Source organism: Amblyomma mixtum, chromosome 2 (assembly GCF_055824585.1).
Source record: "Amblyomma mixtum isolate Tamu chromosome 2, ASM5582458v1, whole genome shotgun sequence".
NCBI lineage: Eukaryota > Metazoa > Arthropoda > Arachnida > Ixodida > Ixodidae > Amblyomma > Amblyomma mixtum.
Genome location: NC_143013.1, coordinates 43,588,933 through 43,609,300, shown reverse-complemented (window position 1 = coordinate 43,609,300; position 20,368 = coordinate 43,588,933). Strand labels below are relative to the sequence as shown.

At 51.9% G+C, this 20,368-nt stretch overlaps 1 protein-coding gene and 1 non-coding gene across 4 annotated transcripts in view; one reads left to right on the top strand and one right to left on the bottom strand.

Moving 5' to 3' along the window:
• LOC149359157 (uncharacterized) overlaps positions 1 to 20,368 on the top strand; it is a 90,217-nt gene that overhangs the window by 36,293 nt on the left and 33,556 nt on the right. Inside the window, exon 1 of one of the 3 annotated variants that reach the window (XM_089571400.1) lies at positions 10,446 to 11,163. The exons of the other annotated variants lie outside the window; for them this stretch is intronic. Coding sequence (XP_089427526.1) covers positions 11,140 to 11,163 — 24 coding nt within the window. The 5' untranslated portion in view covers positions 10,446 to 11,139. Of the gene's footprint in view, positions 1 to 10,445; positions 11,164 to 20,368 lie in introns of those variants that run through there. 3 annotated transcript variants of the gene reach the window in all.
• Positions 12,113 to 12,186, bottom strand: TRNAI-AAU (transfer RNA isoleucine (anticodon AAU)). Its single transcript has one exon. It is a non-coding gene; the product is annotated as a tRNA-Ile (tRNA).

The window sequence follows — 20,368 nt, the reverse complement described above, 5'->3', positions numbered from 1 at the left end:
TGGCTATGTTCTATAGCCCTTCTCAGAAAGAGCTCCCTGTGCGTCGCCATATTGCTCGCTGGATTGTTGTGCGCACCGGGTGCAAGCATGTGTGGTGAAAGCGGCCTCTCTGAACTTGTTCCAAAGAGCAGGTATTTTGACATTTGCGTGTACCCCATGGAGAAAGCTCGCGCATGAAGAAGCTCAAACTCCGCTGCGCGACGCTTTCGTGGTCAGAAGGAAGTGCGAACGAGAGATGCTTACACGTTTTTCAATTTTTTTATATATATTGATAAACCTTAATCAGCACGCCGGCGGGTCGTGATCCGACATCGGTCGCCGGCGTCTCTTCCTGTATTCTGTGTGGCGCCTTCGCCAGCTGCACGCATGATTGCGGAGTTGAACTGATCGAGTGCCAGCTGTGATAACGGGTGCTGCGGAGCACATATGCAGGCTGTCTCATGCCATTCAACGCAGTTTTTCTCACAATGCTGTAATAGCTACAAATCACTGCTTTGGAGGTTGACTCATCTGGTCCAGCATGCCTTGCTCAAACATTGTTGCGAATAATATTTGATATTTTACCCAACATGTATTATTCGTATTTCTTCTTGTTTTCTTTTTTAATCACCCGTATTGATTTAAATGAAACACTTGCAAATAATTTTTTTAATATTCAAGAACTGCTGGCTTCAGCTCCTTCACACTATATATATGGTTTGCGAGAATATGTGGTTAGTATTTATAAGTAAAAAGAACCACCTCTGTTCGTACACTGCAAACCGGTGAGTCTCAACAGACGTACAGGTTCAACCATCTCTGTAGGGCAGAACTCACTCTCTGTGTGACGCCGACGATTTTTGTGACAAACTCCGAAAGTGAAGCGCTAAATGGGGACTCCCGTTTAGTACATTCAGGAGTGAACTGCTCATCATCAGTGAACCGTTCTTCCCCCTTCTGACTGTCATTTTGGGGGTGCAGGCTACTCGTTTGTAGTGGTGAATTCCAGTCGCAGATCCGGATCGCTCCGTCCCCTCCGAAACAAAGCGCCTGGTTCCGGCGGAGAGCTCTCGCCCCGAATCTGCGTTTAGAACACTCATTCCCCAGCCGGAGCAAGCAGGGAGTGAAAGGGGGAGGGGGACGATTTCGCGCTGTTCACGAATAAACTGCTCAGCGTTGATTGCGCTCTCTAGCGCCCCCAGTGCTGCGGAACGGGAGCGCCGGAAGAATGCACTCCTACGTCACGCAGACTAGCGGTTGAATTCCGTCCATTTCTGCGGAGCAACCCGGACCAGTCCGCGGAGCGATTTTGGCTCGGTGATGGCTCCCATTCTGTGATTGGAAGAAACGACCAGCGATCCCAATCTGCCTTTGGAATAGCCTTGCTCCGAAAAGAGCATAAAAAGTGGAATTCACCGTTAAAAACGCAATATGAAAGAACACAGCGCAAAATAACGGGACAAAAGAGAACAGACACTGGATATTTGTTTTCTTCTGTTAGTTCTTTTGCGCTGTTTTCCTTCTTAATGGTCAGTCACTAACTCGCCCAACAACGTACCTTAATGCAGTTGTAAACGCAGATCCGGAACAATTCTAGATCAACAGATCAACTCCGGAAGACAGAAATGCTTTTTTGGGAAGGGCTCCAAATTGGGTAATATCTTTTAGTCGCGTGTGGCATCGCATCTAGCCACGTTTCACCTCTTCTCAGACTCACGGTGGGCAGTGAGGACTGAGTTTGGACTAAATATATACGTTGGACAAAATTTTCATCAACGGAGGTAGAGAGAGAGAAAAAAATTCCCATGCTTACTTATGCGCTTTATGGTCAAGTTTCTATGGCACTGCTTTTTTAAAAGCGCAACTAAAGGTTCTGTCTTGCTTTGTTTCACGGATACGCTGCTTGTTTGAATTAACCGGCCACGCACTAGAGCTTTCAGGTCGGGTGATTAATAACGCATAATCTGCGGCTTGTCGCACGCCGCAGTGGCCGATCTGTGCTTCACCGTCGACTGCGTACATTCTAGCTGCGATAGATAGCGCCAACAGTTTACTCGAACGGTGTACTCGAGGTAACCGATGTGCGAAACTGGCATTCACGTTGCGACGTGGAGGGTCAGGTCCGATGTGAAGCGATTGGCTGCGCGCATCGATGTCACGTCAGGGACTGATAACAACGCACGGGGCGCTGCGTCCGCGTTATAGCTTCCGGCCCGATAATGCACGTCGGTCGAGTGGACGGCCTACTTCATCCCGTGTGCACTTGTCAATGAGGCGAGGGACAAGCCAAGGCAACGCGGACTGGAAGCAAAGCGAGTTGGGCAAATCGGCGGCGGTCGATTGTTCACAGCGCAAAAAAAAGGCGACGGCAGGAGAATGGTGGACGCGGCACGGGCGCTGAAGACTCTCGAGTCTCGGCTGTGTTGAGTCTTCTGCACCCACCCAGTGTTGTTGTTGCTGACCTCTGTAAAAATGGCGCATAGCCACGGCGGTGGATAATTGGCCAGGATTTGGCGCAGGCCCGACAGTCGAACTATCGCAGAATGGACGGTTGAGGAAGCAGGGAAAGGTTTGCAACAATAATGAAAGAGATTGGAAAATGTAAGGAATTAGAATGGAAAAAAAAAAGAGGCAATTTTGAATGAAATTTGAAGGTGACAAAGGAACCTCCCGATTACAGTGGTGTAACTAGGGGTTGGCTTTTCGGTTTAAGCCGAAAAAAAGCAACAACTATATACGTACGCCAAATTCAATTTTTTAAATTCTATTTTAACCGCAAAAGATCAGTATTCCTGACATGTACTTCGCAGCTAGCAGGACTTGCGCTCAGTCAAGTGAGAAAATTGACAATGAGAAAATTGACAATGTGCCGAAGCCAGCGGTATGGTATGACGGCGTACCGTTGGGTTATAAGTTGCGCAGTTGTGCTTTTTGAGGTACTGCTATGCTGTACTCGCACGCCTCTGGAGACCCGGAGGCAAAACGTCGTCTGCTCGCGTAGCGCTGTTTACTGTCATCGCCCACTTAGGACGGTTACTTAATTCAGTATATGTGTCAACACTACATGTAAGGATACCCGAAACCATGCGTAAAGGCGGGGACACGTGCGAAAAGTGCGTGCGATTCGCTGCGGCGCGTCGTTGCGACCGTCGTCGCAACGACCGAACGCAGCTCGTCGCATGCGTCCAACCTGCTGGATGCCAACGACGAGCCGCATGCGGCAAACGCAACGACGGGATGCGGGAGCCAATGCAAGCGCGGAGAGCGGCAGCGTCATGATGACGTAGAGGCTCAGGGCGCTCGGGGCCGAGCCATGCCGCCGGGACGGTGTGCCAGCTTTGATGCCGGCCACCGGCGACTGAAAAACGCACTGGTATTGCTTGTTCACGTTCTAGCAAGCCCAGGGATAGATGCATGTCGAAATTACATCATTTCTGACGATCGTTGGTCAATACCGAGTTGCTCGTAAAAGGCGATACAAGCAAATTTCATCCCACAGCCGCTTCGGTGCTGCTGCTACTTGGTGTGGTTCGTCTGCCGTCTGCTAGCTCCGTTTCTGAAGGCGTCGTGGAAATCGAACATATCTTTTATTATGGGACGAGTTCGGAGTAAAGCGATGTGAATAGTAGGCCTTTTATTATAGCACAGGCGACTTCCGAAGCGCCGTCAGCTGCGGTTCCAACGCGAAACCAAGTAGGCCTAGCGACGACTAGGGCAGCCGGGACCAGAGCGCAGTTCGTCGCCCGGCGTTGCCGCAGCCGGTGTCGTTGCCGAAAGATCCTCTTTTGCACAGGTATATTGTCGTTGCTCGAATCTAGGAAGCATCCTCTCTGGTACATGGCTGTTTTGTACTTTCTTGTGCGAACGTGAAGTACTCCGAGCATGCCGGCCGGCCGGCCAGCCTGGATCCCGTCTGGCGGCGTCATAAAAACGAGCTAAAGTGTGTTCTTGACTTAAATAATAAACCCTGGGATGAGAAATGTGAAAAATATGTCATTTGTGAGGATCGCTGACCAATACTGAGCTGCTGCTAAAGGTAACGACTGCGATACAAGCAAACTTCTTTCCACAACCACCCCGCAGCTGCCGCTGGCATGACTTTGGGGTCCGGCTCGCCTGGCGCTCGCTCGCTTCGCTGCCGAAGGCGTCGTGGAAATTGACCATATTATTATTTTATTGTGAGATGATGCCGTTGACAGTAGAGCGATGTGTGGAGTAGGCCTTTTATTATAGCTCAGGCGACTTCCGAAGCGCCGGCCGCTGCGGTTTCGATCCGAAAGAGGCTATAGGCCTAGCGACGACCACGGCAGCCAGGCGGTAGCAGAGCTCGTCGCCCGCGAGCGGTGCCGTTGCCGAAAGCTCGCAACATAAGCAGGCATGCTTTGTCGCTGCTCGAGCAGACTTTCTGATAACAAGGCAATCTTTTATTTTCTTGGGATATTTGTACACGATCACAAGCAGCGCTGAGGCACCGCTGCACGGCGGCGAAGTGTGACAGCGGTTGTGGGCGGAGCTTGGGTAGAGCGGCGCAGCGATGCTCACCGCTCCGTGTGTCCCTGCTTGCAGTGGGATGGCAGATCGCACGCGACGATCGGTGCGGCGCGTCGGCGAAGTTGTCGCACATGTGTTCCCTGCTTAAGGGTCACAAAAAAATGTCACGTTTCGGCCACCACGACAGTTAAACGTCTGGAGTACTAGGTTATGGTACCAAAAACAAAAAAAAAAGTGGTAGTTCATCCGCAGGAAATAATATTCGCCAAAGAAAAAAAAAACTACGTTCCTAAATAAACACCGTCAAAAATCCGCCGAATTCTCGAAGAATAAAAGCCTACATGTCCAACCCGTACCTATAACTATGTAAATACTCGCACGCCGCGGTTTCAGGGCATGCGCTCTTGATGTTCGCACCAAAGGAGAGGAGATCTGGAACAGAGAGGGTGAGTGGAGCGCAGACTGAGGCATGTGGGAAGCCGTCTGGCCGTGTGGGTGGCCCGCCAAACAACGTGCGCGTGTCAGGAGACATGGCTTCGCAAATACAGACAGGCGCCGCATCCGTCGCCTGTGCATGGTCGCGCACATCTGCAGGCTGGGGAGTAGTCGTAAAGAGAACACATGTTCTCCATTTCGTTTGTCGACAGCCCGTTCCCTCCCAAGGACACGCGTAGTAGTTCATCTGATGAGCGCTTTTCCGAGGGCAGGGCTCAATCGCATGTGCCTGATATACGCGCTTGAAAGCGCTGATTACAGTAATGCTTTCCGTTCGTAGTCAGCGCTCTTGGAAAATGGAAAGTCCGGGTTGAACTCCGGGCTGTGGAAAAAGTTGATTTCGCTACCGTAGACCCGTTCAGAATGTTTTGTGCGTTGTCTTGCAATCACAGATCGAGTGATCGACCCATCGATTACGATCGATCTCTTATTCGGGGGCAAACTTCAGCCTCTTCCAAATGCCGTGCTCAGCAGTGCTTACTTTCAAACGAGGAAGCCAAATCCAGTGTGAAGTACGAACTGCAGTCAACATTTCGGGCTTCCTTCCCATGCATCTGTTCACTGAAACAACTACGCAAAGTAGTGTGCCGTATTTAACGCTGCAACCAGATTTGCATCCAGCACAGCAGCGCACCACTCTCGTAATCGTGTCCTCTGTCGCGTGCCGCTGCTTTCTGAACTGCGCTAGCGTTTTTTTTTTTTAATTTTATTATTATTACTGAGCCTGCAAGGAACACGGCCAGTCTCTCCAGGTGTCATGCATTAACACGTCGTTCTGCTCCCATCTCAGAGCCCGCAGGGAAGCCGTGTCCAGCTCGGAAACACATGCTAGCCCCTGCGGAGCACCCCTCCTGTTTCCGTCCCCCGCGGAAACACGTTGCGCACTCAGCGCGAGTGCAGCGAACCGGAAGTGGGCTGCGCCGATCACTGCCAGGCTTCCTGTCGCGGAAGGGGGACATGCTTGCGGTGGTGTTGTTGCGTTTAGTTAATTACCAGCTACCAACGAAAATAGCTTCTGCCGCAGGGCTACTTTTGGTCGATGTTGAATTAAAGCCGTCATGCGTGGCACAGTTCTTCTCCCACCACTGGTATATGCACCTAGCGGTTTAAGTCACCGTCACTACTTGCGAGTTTAGTGTCATGAGGAAATCTTGCGTGCAGTGAAGCTGGCACGGTTTCCACGACGGCGTTCCCTACCTGCTGAATAATATACGATTGGCGGCTCCTACTGAGTGCCAGTGCCGTACACACCCGGGACGACTCTTGACATACAGCTTCAGCTGAACCCTGTGCGATTCTCTGCTTTCTTAGCGCTCAACAGCATGGCCTCGTATGTTGTAAACGTAATTTTTTTTTTGTTTTTGGCTATTCTTACTCGGCTCAAGAAGGTCGAGGGGGGAGGTGCAGTGTTCTCAGGGCACGAAATGTTCGTATACTCCAAATATGCGTGACTAGAGATGTGAAGGCCTGAAAAAAACACGGCAATTTTGGAAAAAAAAAAAAAAACGTTTTTTTTTCGTTTTTTTCAGACGAGAGAAAATGGAAAGAAACATCGAAAATTTCACAATGCAGTTTCAAGGATTTATGATTGCTTGCTTTCAGTTTAGGTTTTTGTTTTGCTTAAAAAACATTACAATGTGCATCGTTGAACGATTGGAGAGCAGTCGTCATCGCCGGTGCCAGGTAGTGATTTTAAAACGTTCGTGCAGCGAGTACGCGGGTTGAAGGCCAGGTCACATCCAGGCTTGACTTAAAACCACTCTAATACTTGAACTCACGGCTGAAGTAGAACAAAATGCCTGCAAATGCTACAGCAAGACACACACGGCATAAATACCATAGGCTGCTGTGCACGTAAGCGGTTTTAGCCAAACACAAGCCTAGCTTCTTGATTTCCAACGTAGCAGAGTACAGGATATCCGCAGGAATTTGATACAGGACAGGGGTTTGAGACTCAGCGAAGCACGTGGTACCATCTACCTGGTGGCAAGGCCTTTGTACCAACCAGCCGCTAACTCCTTTGACTTGCCGACTGCTGCAGATACCTTAATCAACCGCCAGCTGCGAACGAAACTGGTGACGTTTCGGAAACTTGCGAACAAGGATTCGCAACAGGCTTTCAGGGGAACGCGTTCGAAAGGTTGTGTATGTGGAGTCGAACCTAGCTGTGGACACAACTTCAATACATGTTGCTGAGCGTAGTGCCGCATACAGCGACAGTGACTCTGAATCCGGTATGGGGTGACTTATAGATCAGTTTTCATGTTCCCTTTGTCGGTGCAATAGAACAAGAAGTTCGTTCTACAAATACGATATTTATATCTCCATATTCGCCTGGAGTGCGAATCATTATTTATCTTCTCGGTGCAACAGAACAAGAAGTTAGTTTCACAATATGACATCTATAACTGCATATTCGACTGAACTTCGGAGCATTATTATTGATCGTTGTGCTGTTTCAAATAAATCGTGTTTGACACGTTTCGCAAAATTGCCAATTTTTCATGAAAAAAACCCTGAAAAGAATGTTTTTTTTTTTTCATGCCATTCAAAATTTCTTGAAATTTTGCATCTCTATGCGTGACGCCTCTTTAGGGTCCTACAGTCATGGGGAAACTCAGGGCGGAATTCTGGAATACCGCGGTTAACACGTGAAAGTTTGGTCCGTGGGTTAGTCTAGAAACAAAAACTAACCAGTCGGGAACACCTTTGTGTGTCCTGCCGCAATTTTTTCTCTTGGGTGAGCTCGTCTTGTGACGACTATGTCACGTGATCTTGACATGCCGTGGCGTTATTTCAAGGACGCGAAGTTGTCTCATGTACTGAATTCCTTCGGCTGTCTTTTTGTTCGTCCTCCATTTGTGTGCTTGCTTTAGCCTTCTTTTTTTACTCTAAATAAGCAAGTACAGGAGATTTTATCTGTCGTTGTGCTTAATTGGCTGCCAGGCTGATATTGGTGTGTGTGTGTGTGGGGGGGGGGGTTCGGCGCATTTTGTTTTATTGAGCACTTCTGTCTTCCTTTAGCTGTTATGTTTGTTTTGCTTCAACTTGACTCTAGACTGAACTAACACCTTATTGTTTTTTTTTTTGTTTGCTCAGCCGCATATCTGCCCTGTTCGCGGCCTGACGGTAAGCAAATTTTGCTGATATATTCATTGTGTATGGACGCTTCGAACTTCATGAGGGAGATTTACTTCACGCTTTGTACGTGCACGACAACCGCCTTCTGTACTCTGCGCCCATAATCGATTGTTCCCGAGCGAGGGAATCGCAGTGCCGGCGGCGCATCGTTGAAGAGAACAGCCCTCAGAAAAGCGCCTATACGAGTCCGCGCGTTTCTCAGAGCGGCGCTGCACAACTCTCTCTGCACGTGCCATTGTCTGAGTCGGGTCTTTTATCTTCCTGGCACGGCTGTAGCAGCCCCTTGGACAGCCCCCGTTACACAGGAACGCGCGTCTCTCTCAGATGCCACACGGCGAGCTCCTTTGTGCAGCCGTCGATGAGTGCGTTTGTTTGTCTTTCGACTCAGTGCTGTGACTAACTTCGCGTCGAGTCACGTGACCGGAAGAGACGGCGCAGAGGTTTGAGAGAGATAAAGGGAGGGGGGGGGGGGGGGAGAGAGGAGGAGTGGGGGGGTTGCTAGCACCAATATAGCAGGCTGAGGCCATGTTGGGCGCCTTCTTATCGGCAAGCGCCTTCCTCCTCTTTTATGTCTGCCGCCGTTTTATGCTGCGGCATTGAACTATCTCCGACCTGTGTGCGCAGTAATCGCTTTGTTGGGCGCTAGGTGGTGTCGGCTAGGCGGAGGTGTCGGAACAAGCACCGTTGTCCATCAACAGCGATTGGCCGCGTTGTTTTTAACATCTCGAAAGAACCGGCCTTTGTTAGGCTGATCATTGATTGATTGATTTATTGAAGTTTAACGTCCCAAAGCGACTCAGGCTATGAGGGTCGTCGTAGTGTAGGGCTCCGGAAATTTCGACCGCCTGGGGTTCTTTAACGTGCACTGACATCGCACAGTACACGGGCCTGTAGAATTTTGCCTCTGTCGAAATTCAGCCGCCGCAGCCGGGATCGAACCCGCGTCTTTCAGGCCAGCAGCCGAGCGCCGTGACCACTGAGCCACCGCGGCGGATTTAGGCTGATCAGACAAAATACAGCGTGGTGTTACTGATGGCAGTTTAAATGTTATGTTAGTCCGCGGCCGTACTTGGGTTCCGTTCGAAGACCGCTGCATGGATAACTTTGGTAAAACTGTCAGACGTGAATGGAAATTGCGCGCGTGTTTGAGGCGATCCGCTCGCGCTTCGCACTGCATCGAAAATGCGCGGATTTTCCTTTCGTTACTGCAAGCCTCTGTTAACCCCTATTTACGAGCTCACGCACGCAGTGGTGAGGAATGCTACACTAATCGCGCCACTGTGCACTGTTTCATTAAACCTGCGACATTCTGCTGCAAATAGGTACTTTCTGAAGAAAATCCGTCAGTGCTGCGCGAAAACAAAACTTTTCCTGTTACTAACAAGAGCCCTAGCGAACGCGAGGTGATGCGCGGTCGTCACTCATTCTTTTATTTACTCGATTTATTTAAAACTCGAGTTATTAAAAAAAAATGACTGGCGAAATTCAGCCTCATTTCGGTTTTGTGCACTTCGCCACCACAGGGTGACCGTGGGGTTTGCAGCTTTCCCTGGGTTGCGCTGCCATTATTATTCGAAACGAACGCAACAAAAGGTCTAGGAAAAAAATACTGTGACTGCTAAGTTTTTGTGCATACATTTCCCGGCGTTTTGCGCAGCACCACCGTGCATTGCACTGCGCCATTGTAACTGTGATCCAAGTTTCGGTCGCGTTGCTGCCGTAGATCATTTTTTCCTGCGTTTTTGGTATCTCCATGGCACGTGTGGCCTTGTCGGAATCATCCGCTGTCAGTTTTTTTGTCCGCAGCAAACGACCTGTAACCACAAATCGGCAGTTGTTGAATGCGGCGACGCCGTTGCAACCGCAGTTACCTGACAGCCTCCAACAGCAACTTGTTCTGAGGCCAATTGTGTCGAGGGCACGAGGGAACGGTGGGAGCGAGAGAGAGAAGAAAGAAACAAACAAAGAAAGAAAAACAAGAGGCAAACCGCAGAGCCTGCTCTGGAATTCTCGGCCTGGAGGCGGCCAACCCGTCCGAGACGTCAATCCGGCAGCAGTCGCTCGGCGGCGAAGAACCACTCTGCGAGGGGGTGGCCTCCGTTTTGCCGTGCGTCGCGTGCCTGTTGCTGTTGCGACGGCAGCAAAAAAAATTCCGCTCCTACCCCTCGCCGAACTCCTCTCCAGTGTGTTTGTTGCTGCCAATGTCTTGAAAGTGTGCAGGATGGGGGGGATGCCCGCGCTTAAAGAGAGCGTGCTTATCCACCCTCGCTGGCCCGTGTCTCGTCTTCTACCTGGACAGCGTCATGACTCAGGCCGCTGCAACGCCGCCACCTCCCCTCGGGCAGCGATGACGGCAGCGCTTTCTTGGCGCCGACCGCGTCGCTTTTGAGTCACACGCTGCCGCGGGCCAAACAGCCGTCGGCGGGGCTCGGCGGACGACGAAGGCGCTCCACATGCCGCCGCGGAGATCCTCCTTACGGCGGCCGCGTCACACGTGCCCGGCGACGTAAACAGTGCCAGCGGACTCCTGCGTGCTCGTTCTTTCCACCTCCGTTTCTTCCTGCCTTCTTGGAGAAGAGAGCAAGTGGACCACGCGAGAAGGCCTGGGGGGCGCTCTCCCTCGCCTCGCTGTGTGGCCGTCGCCGGCCGGCCGGCAGTTCATCGGTGTCGACGTTGCTCGCGTGTGCGCGCGCTCAGCTGTCTCCGCAGCTGCTGCTGCCGGCGCCGGGCTGCGTGTGCGTGCGTGTTGTGTGTACAGCTCAGCTCGCTGCCGACTGGTGGATAGTGGATACGACGTACTACGCGCGACGACCGGAAACTGCGTCAGCTATCGCCAGCCGCCGCCGTCTCGCGATCCGATAGCGGCGAGCCCATGGCGCTGGCTCTGCTCGCCGCAGCGCCGCCAACGGTACTGGCCGACACGACGACGACCGCTGTTCATCGCTCGACGCGACGACCACGACTGAAGCCAGCAGGGCTGCTGGAGGACTCTTCCGCGGCGTCTCCCCGCCCGCTGCTCCCGCCGCCGCTGCCATGAGGATCCTGCGCCGGCTACGGGTGAATAGCACGCGATGAGCATGGTGGTCGCTCCTCCCTGCGCGCGCACGCCGCCTCTTTTGGCCGTAGCATTCGCACTCCACGCGCTCAGCGCAGCTTGAGGAGTTTCGCGTGGCTCATTCGTGTTGTGCAGTTCAAAAAGACGCGCTTTTTTTTACTGTGTGTTTTTAGTCCTTCCCCTCACTCTCTTTCCTGCACTGCCCGTTCACGAATTCGTCGCATAATTTAGAAGCAGGGTGAATGCTTCTGGTGCCGCGGATGGGGCGCACACCTGTTGATTTCTGAGGGACCCGTGGGAGCGCGCGTCCCCGCTTCGCAGTCTGGAAACCCATGACCAGGGAGGTCACTGCCGTAATCGCGCGCGCACGGGTGTGATTTGCGTAGACGCGCGGAAGAGGTGCAGGGCGAGCTGAATATTTAAGCGCGCTCGCTGAAGCGCGACCAACGGTCTCAGTCGCCTTCTCTGCCGAGCTCAGCGGCAGGTAGCAGTGTCTCGCTTGGCAGCACCAACGCCCGTCTTTGCAGCCGCTTGGGAAAGAAAGCTCCTCGCCTTGTGCTGAGCCCGTGTTTGTTCTCTTTGCCGTTGCTGCGTGCCTCGGTTATCTCGCCACCTGAACTTGGGATTGCGTGTTCGCTTTCCCTCGCCGAGTGTTGTATCGCTTGCTCCGGCGTGCCAGCGACGCGACGGCCACTGCAGTGTGTGCACTTGCCGGCACACCTCACCTTTAGCATTGCGCGTGGATGTGAAAAACTGCTGGCTTCGAGATAATTTCCAGTCGGCCACCGCGTACCTCCGCCTTCTTGATCAAGGGGCATATGCTTGTTCACTCCCGAGGGGGTTTCACTGGAGGAATTTGATTTACGATATTCTAGGATGCACGAACGCCTGAAATTGGTTCATAAGTACAATTTAACTGTCATTAGAAAAAAAAAGAAAAAAAAAAAAAACTGGCCTGCGCAGGGATCGAACCTACGACCTTCGCGTTATTAGCACGACGCTCTAACCGACTGAGCTAGCAGGCCGATGGAGAGGCGCGGCTTTGAGAGGCGATGTTATTCGGCGCATAACGCTTGGATGGCTTGGACCATATTTTTTCCGTACCCTTCGGCGTAACTGTTGTGACCGGCCAAGACTTCAAAGACCGCCATTATTGTAGCCAAGTTTAAAATAAGGAAAAGGCTTCATGGAATACGATCCATGCAAGCTGTTTCGGGCATCGTTTCATTAAATACAGCGTTCTCCGAAGAAGCTTGGGGGAAGTTTCATGAGACCCGTAAATGTGCTTTCCACTCGTGGTTTCGTTTCTAATTTTCTTCATAGGAAAACTTAGTCAGGGCGCTGGCAATACATTGTGGCCAAGTCTTGAAATTGCTCCCGCAGTATCCATAATATCATGGTCCTTCAATGCTTTTAAAACATTGAAGGACTATGGTAATATTCATGAGTGGTGTGTGAAGCTCCGCCCATATTCAGAACCGCCGAACAGGATTCCTCCATGACAAAAAGTAGACCGTTGTAAAAGCTTTTCTTGTTATCTAAACTAGAAGCAAATCACGAGACGAAATTTTAAGTTCTAGCATTTCGATGCCTCCGGATTGTTTGATACAGTCACTTAAAAAAAAAGCTGATTGGGGTCGCCGTTCAAATTCAGTGGAGTAACACAGAATGCCGTGTACCATGACCAGTGTTACCGACTGCTGATTTTTTTTTTATAAGTTGTATCCTACTATAGATTACCTGACTGTGATATCGTGCTTGCAGCACATCGCTGGCGCATGCAGCGCCTCTCGCCTAAAGCCCCTCTGAGGCAACCATTGCGAATGTATAGACGTTAACCGGTTACAGACGAGCTGCAATTAAACCCCCTTTGGCAAGCCTTGACCGGTACGTCGTCTTTTCGTCGCAGACTTGTCATGTGACCTGCGTATGCACCTCGTTCCATTTTCCTCCGGGGCGTTTCCCGGCGCTGACGTCAGGCAGCTGTTGCGTTCTTCGCGACGTCCCAGAAGGCTCGCCTGCTGCCGGGCCGCTCGTGTTTTAACTCCCACCCCATTAGCTCGTTGTTCCTTCCAAGCGTCCGTGTCACTAGAACCGAGAAGCGTTGCGGAAGCTAGGAGACTGCGATGATGAAGCGGTCGCCGTACCGCGCGGTGATTCGCACCGGCTTCTATTATGAATGCGCCGTGAAAGTCTGTCACTTGTTTCAAAGCGCAAAGAACTGAGAACGCTTCTAAATCAGCCTCAGCGGTATTTGGTCGCGTTGTAATCTTGACAAGGCTGTGGCTTTGACCGTGTATGGTAGCAAACCAGGCATTTGAGTTCCCCGCCTTTCTGCTATTTTCTCTCTCTGTACTGCCCTTAACAGCAGTTGAGTGTCGTTATATTGCGTTATTTTGCACTTCGTTTCTTGATACAACTCTCTCTCTCCCCCCCCCCCCCCCCCTCTCCGCCTCCGTTTTCCGGTGAAGTAGGGATCGTGAGTGCCGTACCCTTGCAAAGTGTAACTAGCTTCCAGAGCAAGCACGAAACGCAGAGCCCCCCCGTCGGCTCGTTCCTATCTCCTCAAACGCGGCGCGATTTTCAGTGCGACGACGCATAGTTCCAGTTCCTTTTCACTTTCCTTTCTTCTGCTCGCAGCAGGTGTGCTTCGCTCGTTATAAGGCAGCGTGTTCGTGGAGTGATGGCTTGGCGAGCCTTTGAAGGCAGCGGCTTTTCATCGTTTCCCACACAGCTGTGGCAGGAAACGAGTTGTTGACGAACGGCTTGTCTCCTTTTCCAGAAAATGTTTTTTTATTATTTTTTGCTTACGTCTCCTTTGAGACGAGTTTTTCCGTTCCTCATTTCCTTCGGGTTTACTCCGAAGAGCGTACTGAGCAGATGTTGACGAATGACTGAGGTAAAACTACCTAGTGACGCGGTTTAGGTGTGCATGATGTTTTTGAAATGTCTGGAGGTATTACAGAGCAAAAAAAAAAATGAAAAACAAGCAACAGCTTAAACACCTCTACGAGGAGTACGTAAGACGGGCAGTGGGCCGGATGTGTACGTTCCGCTATTGCCAGTCGACGTCAGCAGTAACCCAGCTCTCCATTCCTGAAAAAGTGGCTGGGCGTAGTTGCTGTTTATCGCAATGTTTTCTTCACTTGTTGGTTTGCTTGCTTTGCGTTGCTTTTGCTCTCAATCGCACAGTCCGGTTGGTGCACCTCAGCTGATCGACTTTAGTTTTATTCGACGAATTTACCGTTGGGTTTAAGCTTAGAAAGGGTGCTGCATCATGAAGTGGCGAGAAGGAATGTTTTCCGGTTTCACGAAAAAAACCCACAAGGGATGCAACCAGCGCCGGCGTGTACACGCCATGTTGGCATCTAACTTTGACTGCACTATTCTAGAAGGCCTTGCTGGAACACTGTACCTTGACAATAAGCATGCGACTGTGATGTCTCGCTGTAAACTCGTACGCTTGCTTTTACGCGATACAGCCGGAGTTCCTTCCCATACGAAGTCTGTTGTGTGCCCCTAAGGTCGGCGATCCGCTGCCGTGATTCGCTTCCACGGGGCGTCACTGCGCTTACTCAGATTGTCCTGAGGGCTCCTGATGACGCCAGGTGCCGGCCAGTTGCGCGCGCGCCTACTGTGTCCGGACGGTCGGGACCTTGTCGGGACTTTGTCGGGACCAGTCAGCTCGTGCACACTGGCGGCGCTCGGAAGCGGACCACGGTAGCGGTTCGCGCTATGCTGAATTTCTCTAATCTCTCGAGGACTGATGACACCGTTCCATGTTCTTCAAAACTAACGGAGTAGTTCCAGCGAGTGTCCCTTGGAAATTGCTTGCTTTAATTATCTCCACATCTCTAAGGGGCGACCGAAAGCCCAACTTCTTGTAGAACTTGGAGCAGAACATGACAACGTTCCAGCTTGTATTCCACACAACAGTCATCACTGGGGCAGACAGGTGTTTGTGGACAGCCGAGCGCGCAGAAACCCAAAGTGGCTTGTACCGTGCCTGCTCGCAGACTGCGCAGGTTTTATCCCGACGCCCTGTGTGTCAGGGGCACCAGTTTTTCCGGGATCGGTTGACCCCTCTTCCCTGTCGCGATAACGAATTTCGCGAACAGCGTATTCCGCTGTGCCTCCTTCGTCTGTGTAGCTCGTGCCATTTGCTCTGTCTGGGCACTGACCTGGCGGCGGCGGTGCTTTGGATCTGTGCGGTCGCATGCCGGTGGAGATAAGTGAAGCGTTTTCGCTGTTTTTCGATATTGTTGTCCTCGAACCGAAGAGCGTTGCCCCCGGCCGTATCCGCTCCGGACTTTCTCGTGGGGAAGCCACCGGCGTCCATCTTCAGGCGCAAATGCAGAAATGTCGTCATCATCATCAGCCTGACTACGCCCACTGCAGGACAAAGGCCTCTCTCATGTCTCTCCAATTAACCCTGTTCCTCGCCAGTTTCGGCCACCGTATTACCGCAAATTTCTTAATCTCATCCGCCCACCTAACTTTCTGCCGCCCCCTGCTACGCTTGCCTTCTCTTGGAATCCACTCCGTATCCTATATGATCCGTATCTATATCCTTTCGATATAGATGGCGTGTCGTAGGCCAGGGGCCTTATTTTGTCGGGATTCTTTTCTTGATTTATTCTTTTGATGTCTGTCTACCCAAACCCGTCTTTGATTCCGAAAGCGGCTATTTGCACGGCTTGCTTGCTTGTTACCATTCCTGACGTCACATGCCATATATAGCTACCAATGGCAGTAGGACATAAATGACTCCATTGGGAAAAATTTTGCTACAAGATGCGGCCCGAGGTGCAGCTTTACCGCGTGAAAAATGCGTTCCGAGTGCGTTGTTGCGACCTCCATGGTTATCGTGTTTACCGCACTCTGTTTCCAAGGGTCAACATGCCTCTGCCCGTTTATTTTTTATTTATTTTTTTTGGTTGCGGCGTGCGACTCGCGTCGGTGATTATCGTCGATTTTAATTGAATTGACTTCTGAGTGTGTGCGGCGCTGGTGATTCTCTGCCGCCCGTAGTACGCTGCATTATCAAGCCCGAAATCTACGCTGATGTCAGTGGCCAGACCATTTGCATCATACAGAGCGAGTTGGACGGTGGCGACGTCGGATGCGGGTGTTGTAGAAAGTTTTGCACTTGCTAGTCCTCTTTACGTGAGTATACTTAAGCAGAAATGACTAAAAAGGGGCTAAACTTGTCCTCCAGCGCACACCCTTTAAAGAAGGGTGTGCGCTAGGGAATAACTTACTCCCTTTTTACGCCTATATAGGTGTATTCGTGTTTAGAGTGTAGGGCTCACGTAAACGACACAAACACGCTGGGATGAAGAGGCGTGACGAAGTTGTTTATCAACGTTTGTACCGGCATATCTTTATTTGGCAGACAGACCAAACAGATAAAAAAATGCATAGCGCGATCATCAGTTCTTTCATGGCCACTCTTGCCCACGCTACAGCGCAGAGTATACGTGTGCGCGTCAGGAAGCGGGGCGGGATAGCGGCGCGCAGAGGGTCTCGTGCTGCGGCCGGCTATTCCACACCGCGGAAGTCCAGGGTTCGGGTTCCCCCGCTGAGTCGGCGTTGACGCGTGCAGCGCGCAAGCAAACCGCGGCGGCTCGGGTCTCCGCGGTTTCCGTTGCTCCGCCCCGCGGCTGCCGTCATCCGGCGGCGGTCCGTGCCACAGAAGCCGTGCACCCTGTCCAGATGAGGGAGGGGCAGGAGATTCCAACACTGCGTCCTCACTCATTCCAGAGGCGCGGGGAAATCGCCGCTGCAAAGCTTTGTGTTTGTCCCCTGAGTTCTTGCTGCGCTATGGAACATAACGCGTACCCACTAGCCCGAACCATCACCTTGTTAAGCTGCCAAGCCGCACTGCCCCCACTTTTGCGCAAGTCGCAAAGCCCCTTTCAAGAGTTATCCATAAATGCGCCGCTGTCTCGTTCTCTTCTCTTCACACCCCGTTTCATCGCGGAGTGACGGCTTCCGCATAGCTGTTCCCTAGCCGAGCACAGTATGACCAGCATTGGACCGTAACTGCCGCTGTACGCGTTGCGGTCGGAAACAATAGCGAGTTTTAGCGTAGCGGAGACGTACCGGACCGGCCGGATGGGTGCCGCGCATGCGCAATGGGCGGGTACGGGCGCACGCGTAACAGGCACCGGTCAGGTTTGACGTGCGTCTACGCGAGTTCGTCTGCGCTTATTTACAGGTAACAGATACGTATACGTATTACTGTCGATGCCTCTGCGTGTGTACCGTGGGGAGTGCGCAGATATCGATGGGCGCGAATTCAGCGCCATGCATAGCCTGCTGACTCGCCTCGTGGGAACAATGCATTTTTCTCGACGACTTGTTGCGTAGCCTCCAGGCGTATTTTGTCGCCGGTACAATTGGACAGCTGGCCGGAGGCATTTTCCTCGCGAACGACCTTGACGATGCGGTGTGGGCGCTTGTTTTCTCTCCGCATACGACGCCTGCGTCCGCTTCAGTGGTGTATTTACGTGCCGAAACGATGGCGGTTGTACGCTCCATAGGACGTCCAGCGCTGAAGCCGTGCAAATGGATGTGGATAATGCTTTATTCAAATTTCTTCTTTAACTGCGTCGGCAGTATCCTTCGGCGAAAAAGCCATCGTCTGTGTGCTTGTGTGATGCCTCCGGCATCACATCGCATCGGGGAACCTTCCCGGCACCCTTTCTCCTCCGGAGCACCCTCCGGTGGGTACATCTCCGGGCATCCGCTGGTAAACATCCCCCCCCCCCCCCCCCCCCCCCACCTCTCACCAGCCACCCACCAGAAGGCCAATCAGCGGCGGATGTGCGACTCTTCCTCTATGGCGCACTTCTTTCCTCTCTGGACGTTGACCAATATACGAGTATTGTGACGGTGGCTTTTTTGAACCAGGTGTGACTGGCATGGATGGCGTCCTTTTCACCTAAGTCCTACGAGCTAAGCTGTGCTGTGACCAAAACTTCCCACTGAGCTGACGATATTCATTGCAGGTGCTTGAACGTGGCGATGAAACACCGTGAGTCACGTTTCGTCCCTGCCCCAGGTAGACATGGAGCTACAAGGATCGGGGCGCTTCTGAGTTCAGAAATCCCAAGCGGCTGTTGTTGAGCTGCAAAATCTAGAGGTGTGAAGAGTTCGGAAGATTGAAGGGGGATCCTAGAAGTGGGGAACGATCTTATTGGCAAGGTGACAGGTCGCAGCTCTGTTATGCTGAAAACCCACTTGACAGCGGCCTGTAATACCATTTTTGTGGCAGCTTACATGAAAGCGGCCACGCCGCTTCGTTCTTTGAAGCGGCGGTTTGCCATGCGGCTGTCATTCCGGGCGTTCAAAGATTTGCCCGTTCTCAAGTATTACTCGTGCGTCGTTGCTGCAGCTCAGCAGTGTTCCTTTGTTGTTGTTGCCACAATAGTCATCTGGGGAATAAGAAGAAAGTATAATATAATATAAGGCGTTCGCTTGCTGATCCCAAGGTCCCGGAATTGAATCCCAGCCGCGGCGGCCGCATTCCGATGGAAGCAAAATGCAACAACGCCCGTGTGCCGTGCGATATGTCAGCGCTTGTTAAAGAATCTTGGGGGGGGGGGGGGGGTCCAAATTAATCTGGAGCCCTCCGTTATGGCATCCTTCACAGGCCCTTGTGTCGCTCCGGGATATTGAACACGTACCACATGCCACCATCCTATCGAGGGGGAGAAAAAGCGAATATCTCTCAGGGTGAGAGAACAGATTTGGGTGCATGCAGTGCTGATGTCCGAAATGGCTGTCGTTGCACAGAAGTTTGCTGTGTTACGGTGGCCGCAGCTGGCAAAGGGCAGGGTTAATTGGAGAGACATGGGAGAAGCCTTTGCCCTGCGGTGTGCATAGTCAGGCTGATGATGATGATGCACACTGAGCGCCCTTCGTTCGTTGATTTCTCCTTTTGTGTTTGTGTTTCCAAAGCAAGCGCGAAGAGGTTCGTTTTGGGAACTATGGAGAACACATGCGGCACTGTCCGTACAGGAGCGGCGTTAACCGACGTACCTTTCTCGGTCGAATTTCGATGGCTGCGAATTTCTAGAGGCCCGTGTATACTGTGCGATATCAGTGCACGTTAAAGAACCCCAAGTGGTCGAAATTTCCGGAGTCCTTCACTACGGCGTCCCTCATATAGCCCGAGTCGTTTTGGGACGTTAAACCCCTATAAACCGTTAACCTAAACCTTTCTTTCTCTCATTTTTCAACTAACCTGTGCCGATTCATCTCTCTTTTCGTGCAGTTCCCGCTTGACACCGTAACCTCTTTCGCGGTGTTCGCACGAACGTCTTTTGTTTCACCTCTGGCTGTAGTAAGCGGGAGTGAATACTGTTGGTTGTCGCTTGTCTCTCGTAGGTACTTTGCCCTCTTTTTTTTTTTTTTTTTGTAAGCGCAGAAACGCGTATATCTCGTGAGCGCGTGTTGTTTTCGGATGAGCATTTTTTTTTTCCACAACTGTATTCGCGTCCGACAGAGAGTTCACTCGCCGTCTTCACCATTGTCTCTTTCTCATTCTGCCCTTCGCTCCTGGCCGCCCTCATTCGAGGCACGTCTCCTCGCGCTGTCTTCCGCGGCCGCGCACAGGTGGTCGGTTGCTGTCCCCCTCTCTTCTTCCCGCCCGTTTTCTCGCTGTCCTGACGACCGTAGCGTTTGTAGCGAGACGCCGCAGCGTACGTCTCTACGCGTGCGCAGGGCGTGCGCCGGTTGTCGCGGTGCGCGCCCGCGGCAGGTGTGCTTTGCGCCAGCAGCCGCGTTGGGCCAACGAGCCCGCCCAATTACGCGGCGGCGTCTCGCCAGGGGTCGAGTTGAGGACGCGAGTTAGGAGGACGTCCGCTACCGCCGCTGTTTCGTGTCTTGCTAAGGCCTCCATCTACGCTCAGTGCGGGATAAGCTGAATGTGCTGGAAAAATTAGGAAACAGCTGCCTACTCTCTCAGCCAGAAGCAAATTTAGGGGGATGGCCTCAACACTTTTCCTGCTACCTTAATAGCTTTGGCCAGGGTAGGTTAGCAGGGCGAATTTTCGACTACAGGGAGTGCGTGGCGTACGTCGCACCATTTTTTTTTCTCTCTTAGATAATTGAAACAGTTAACAGCGAGATCGTGTGTTGCCGAGGTTTGACTATCTTCCGCGCTGTTCTTTCGCCGTCCTGCATGTCAGCCTCCAAATG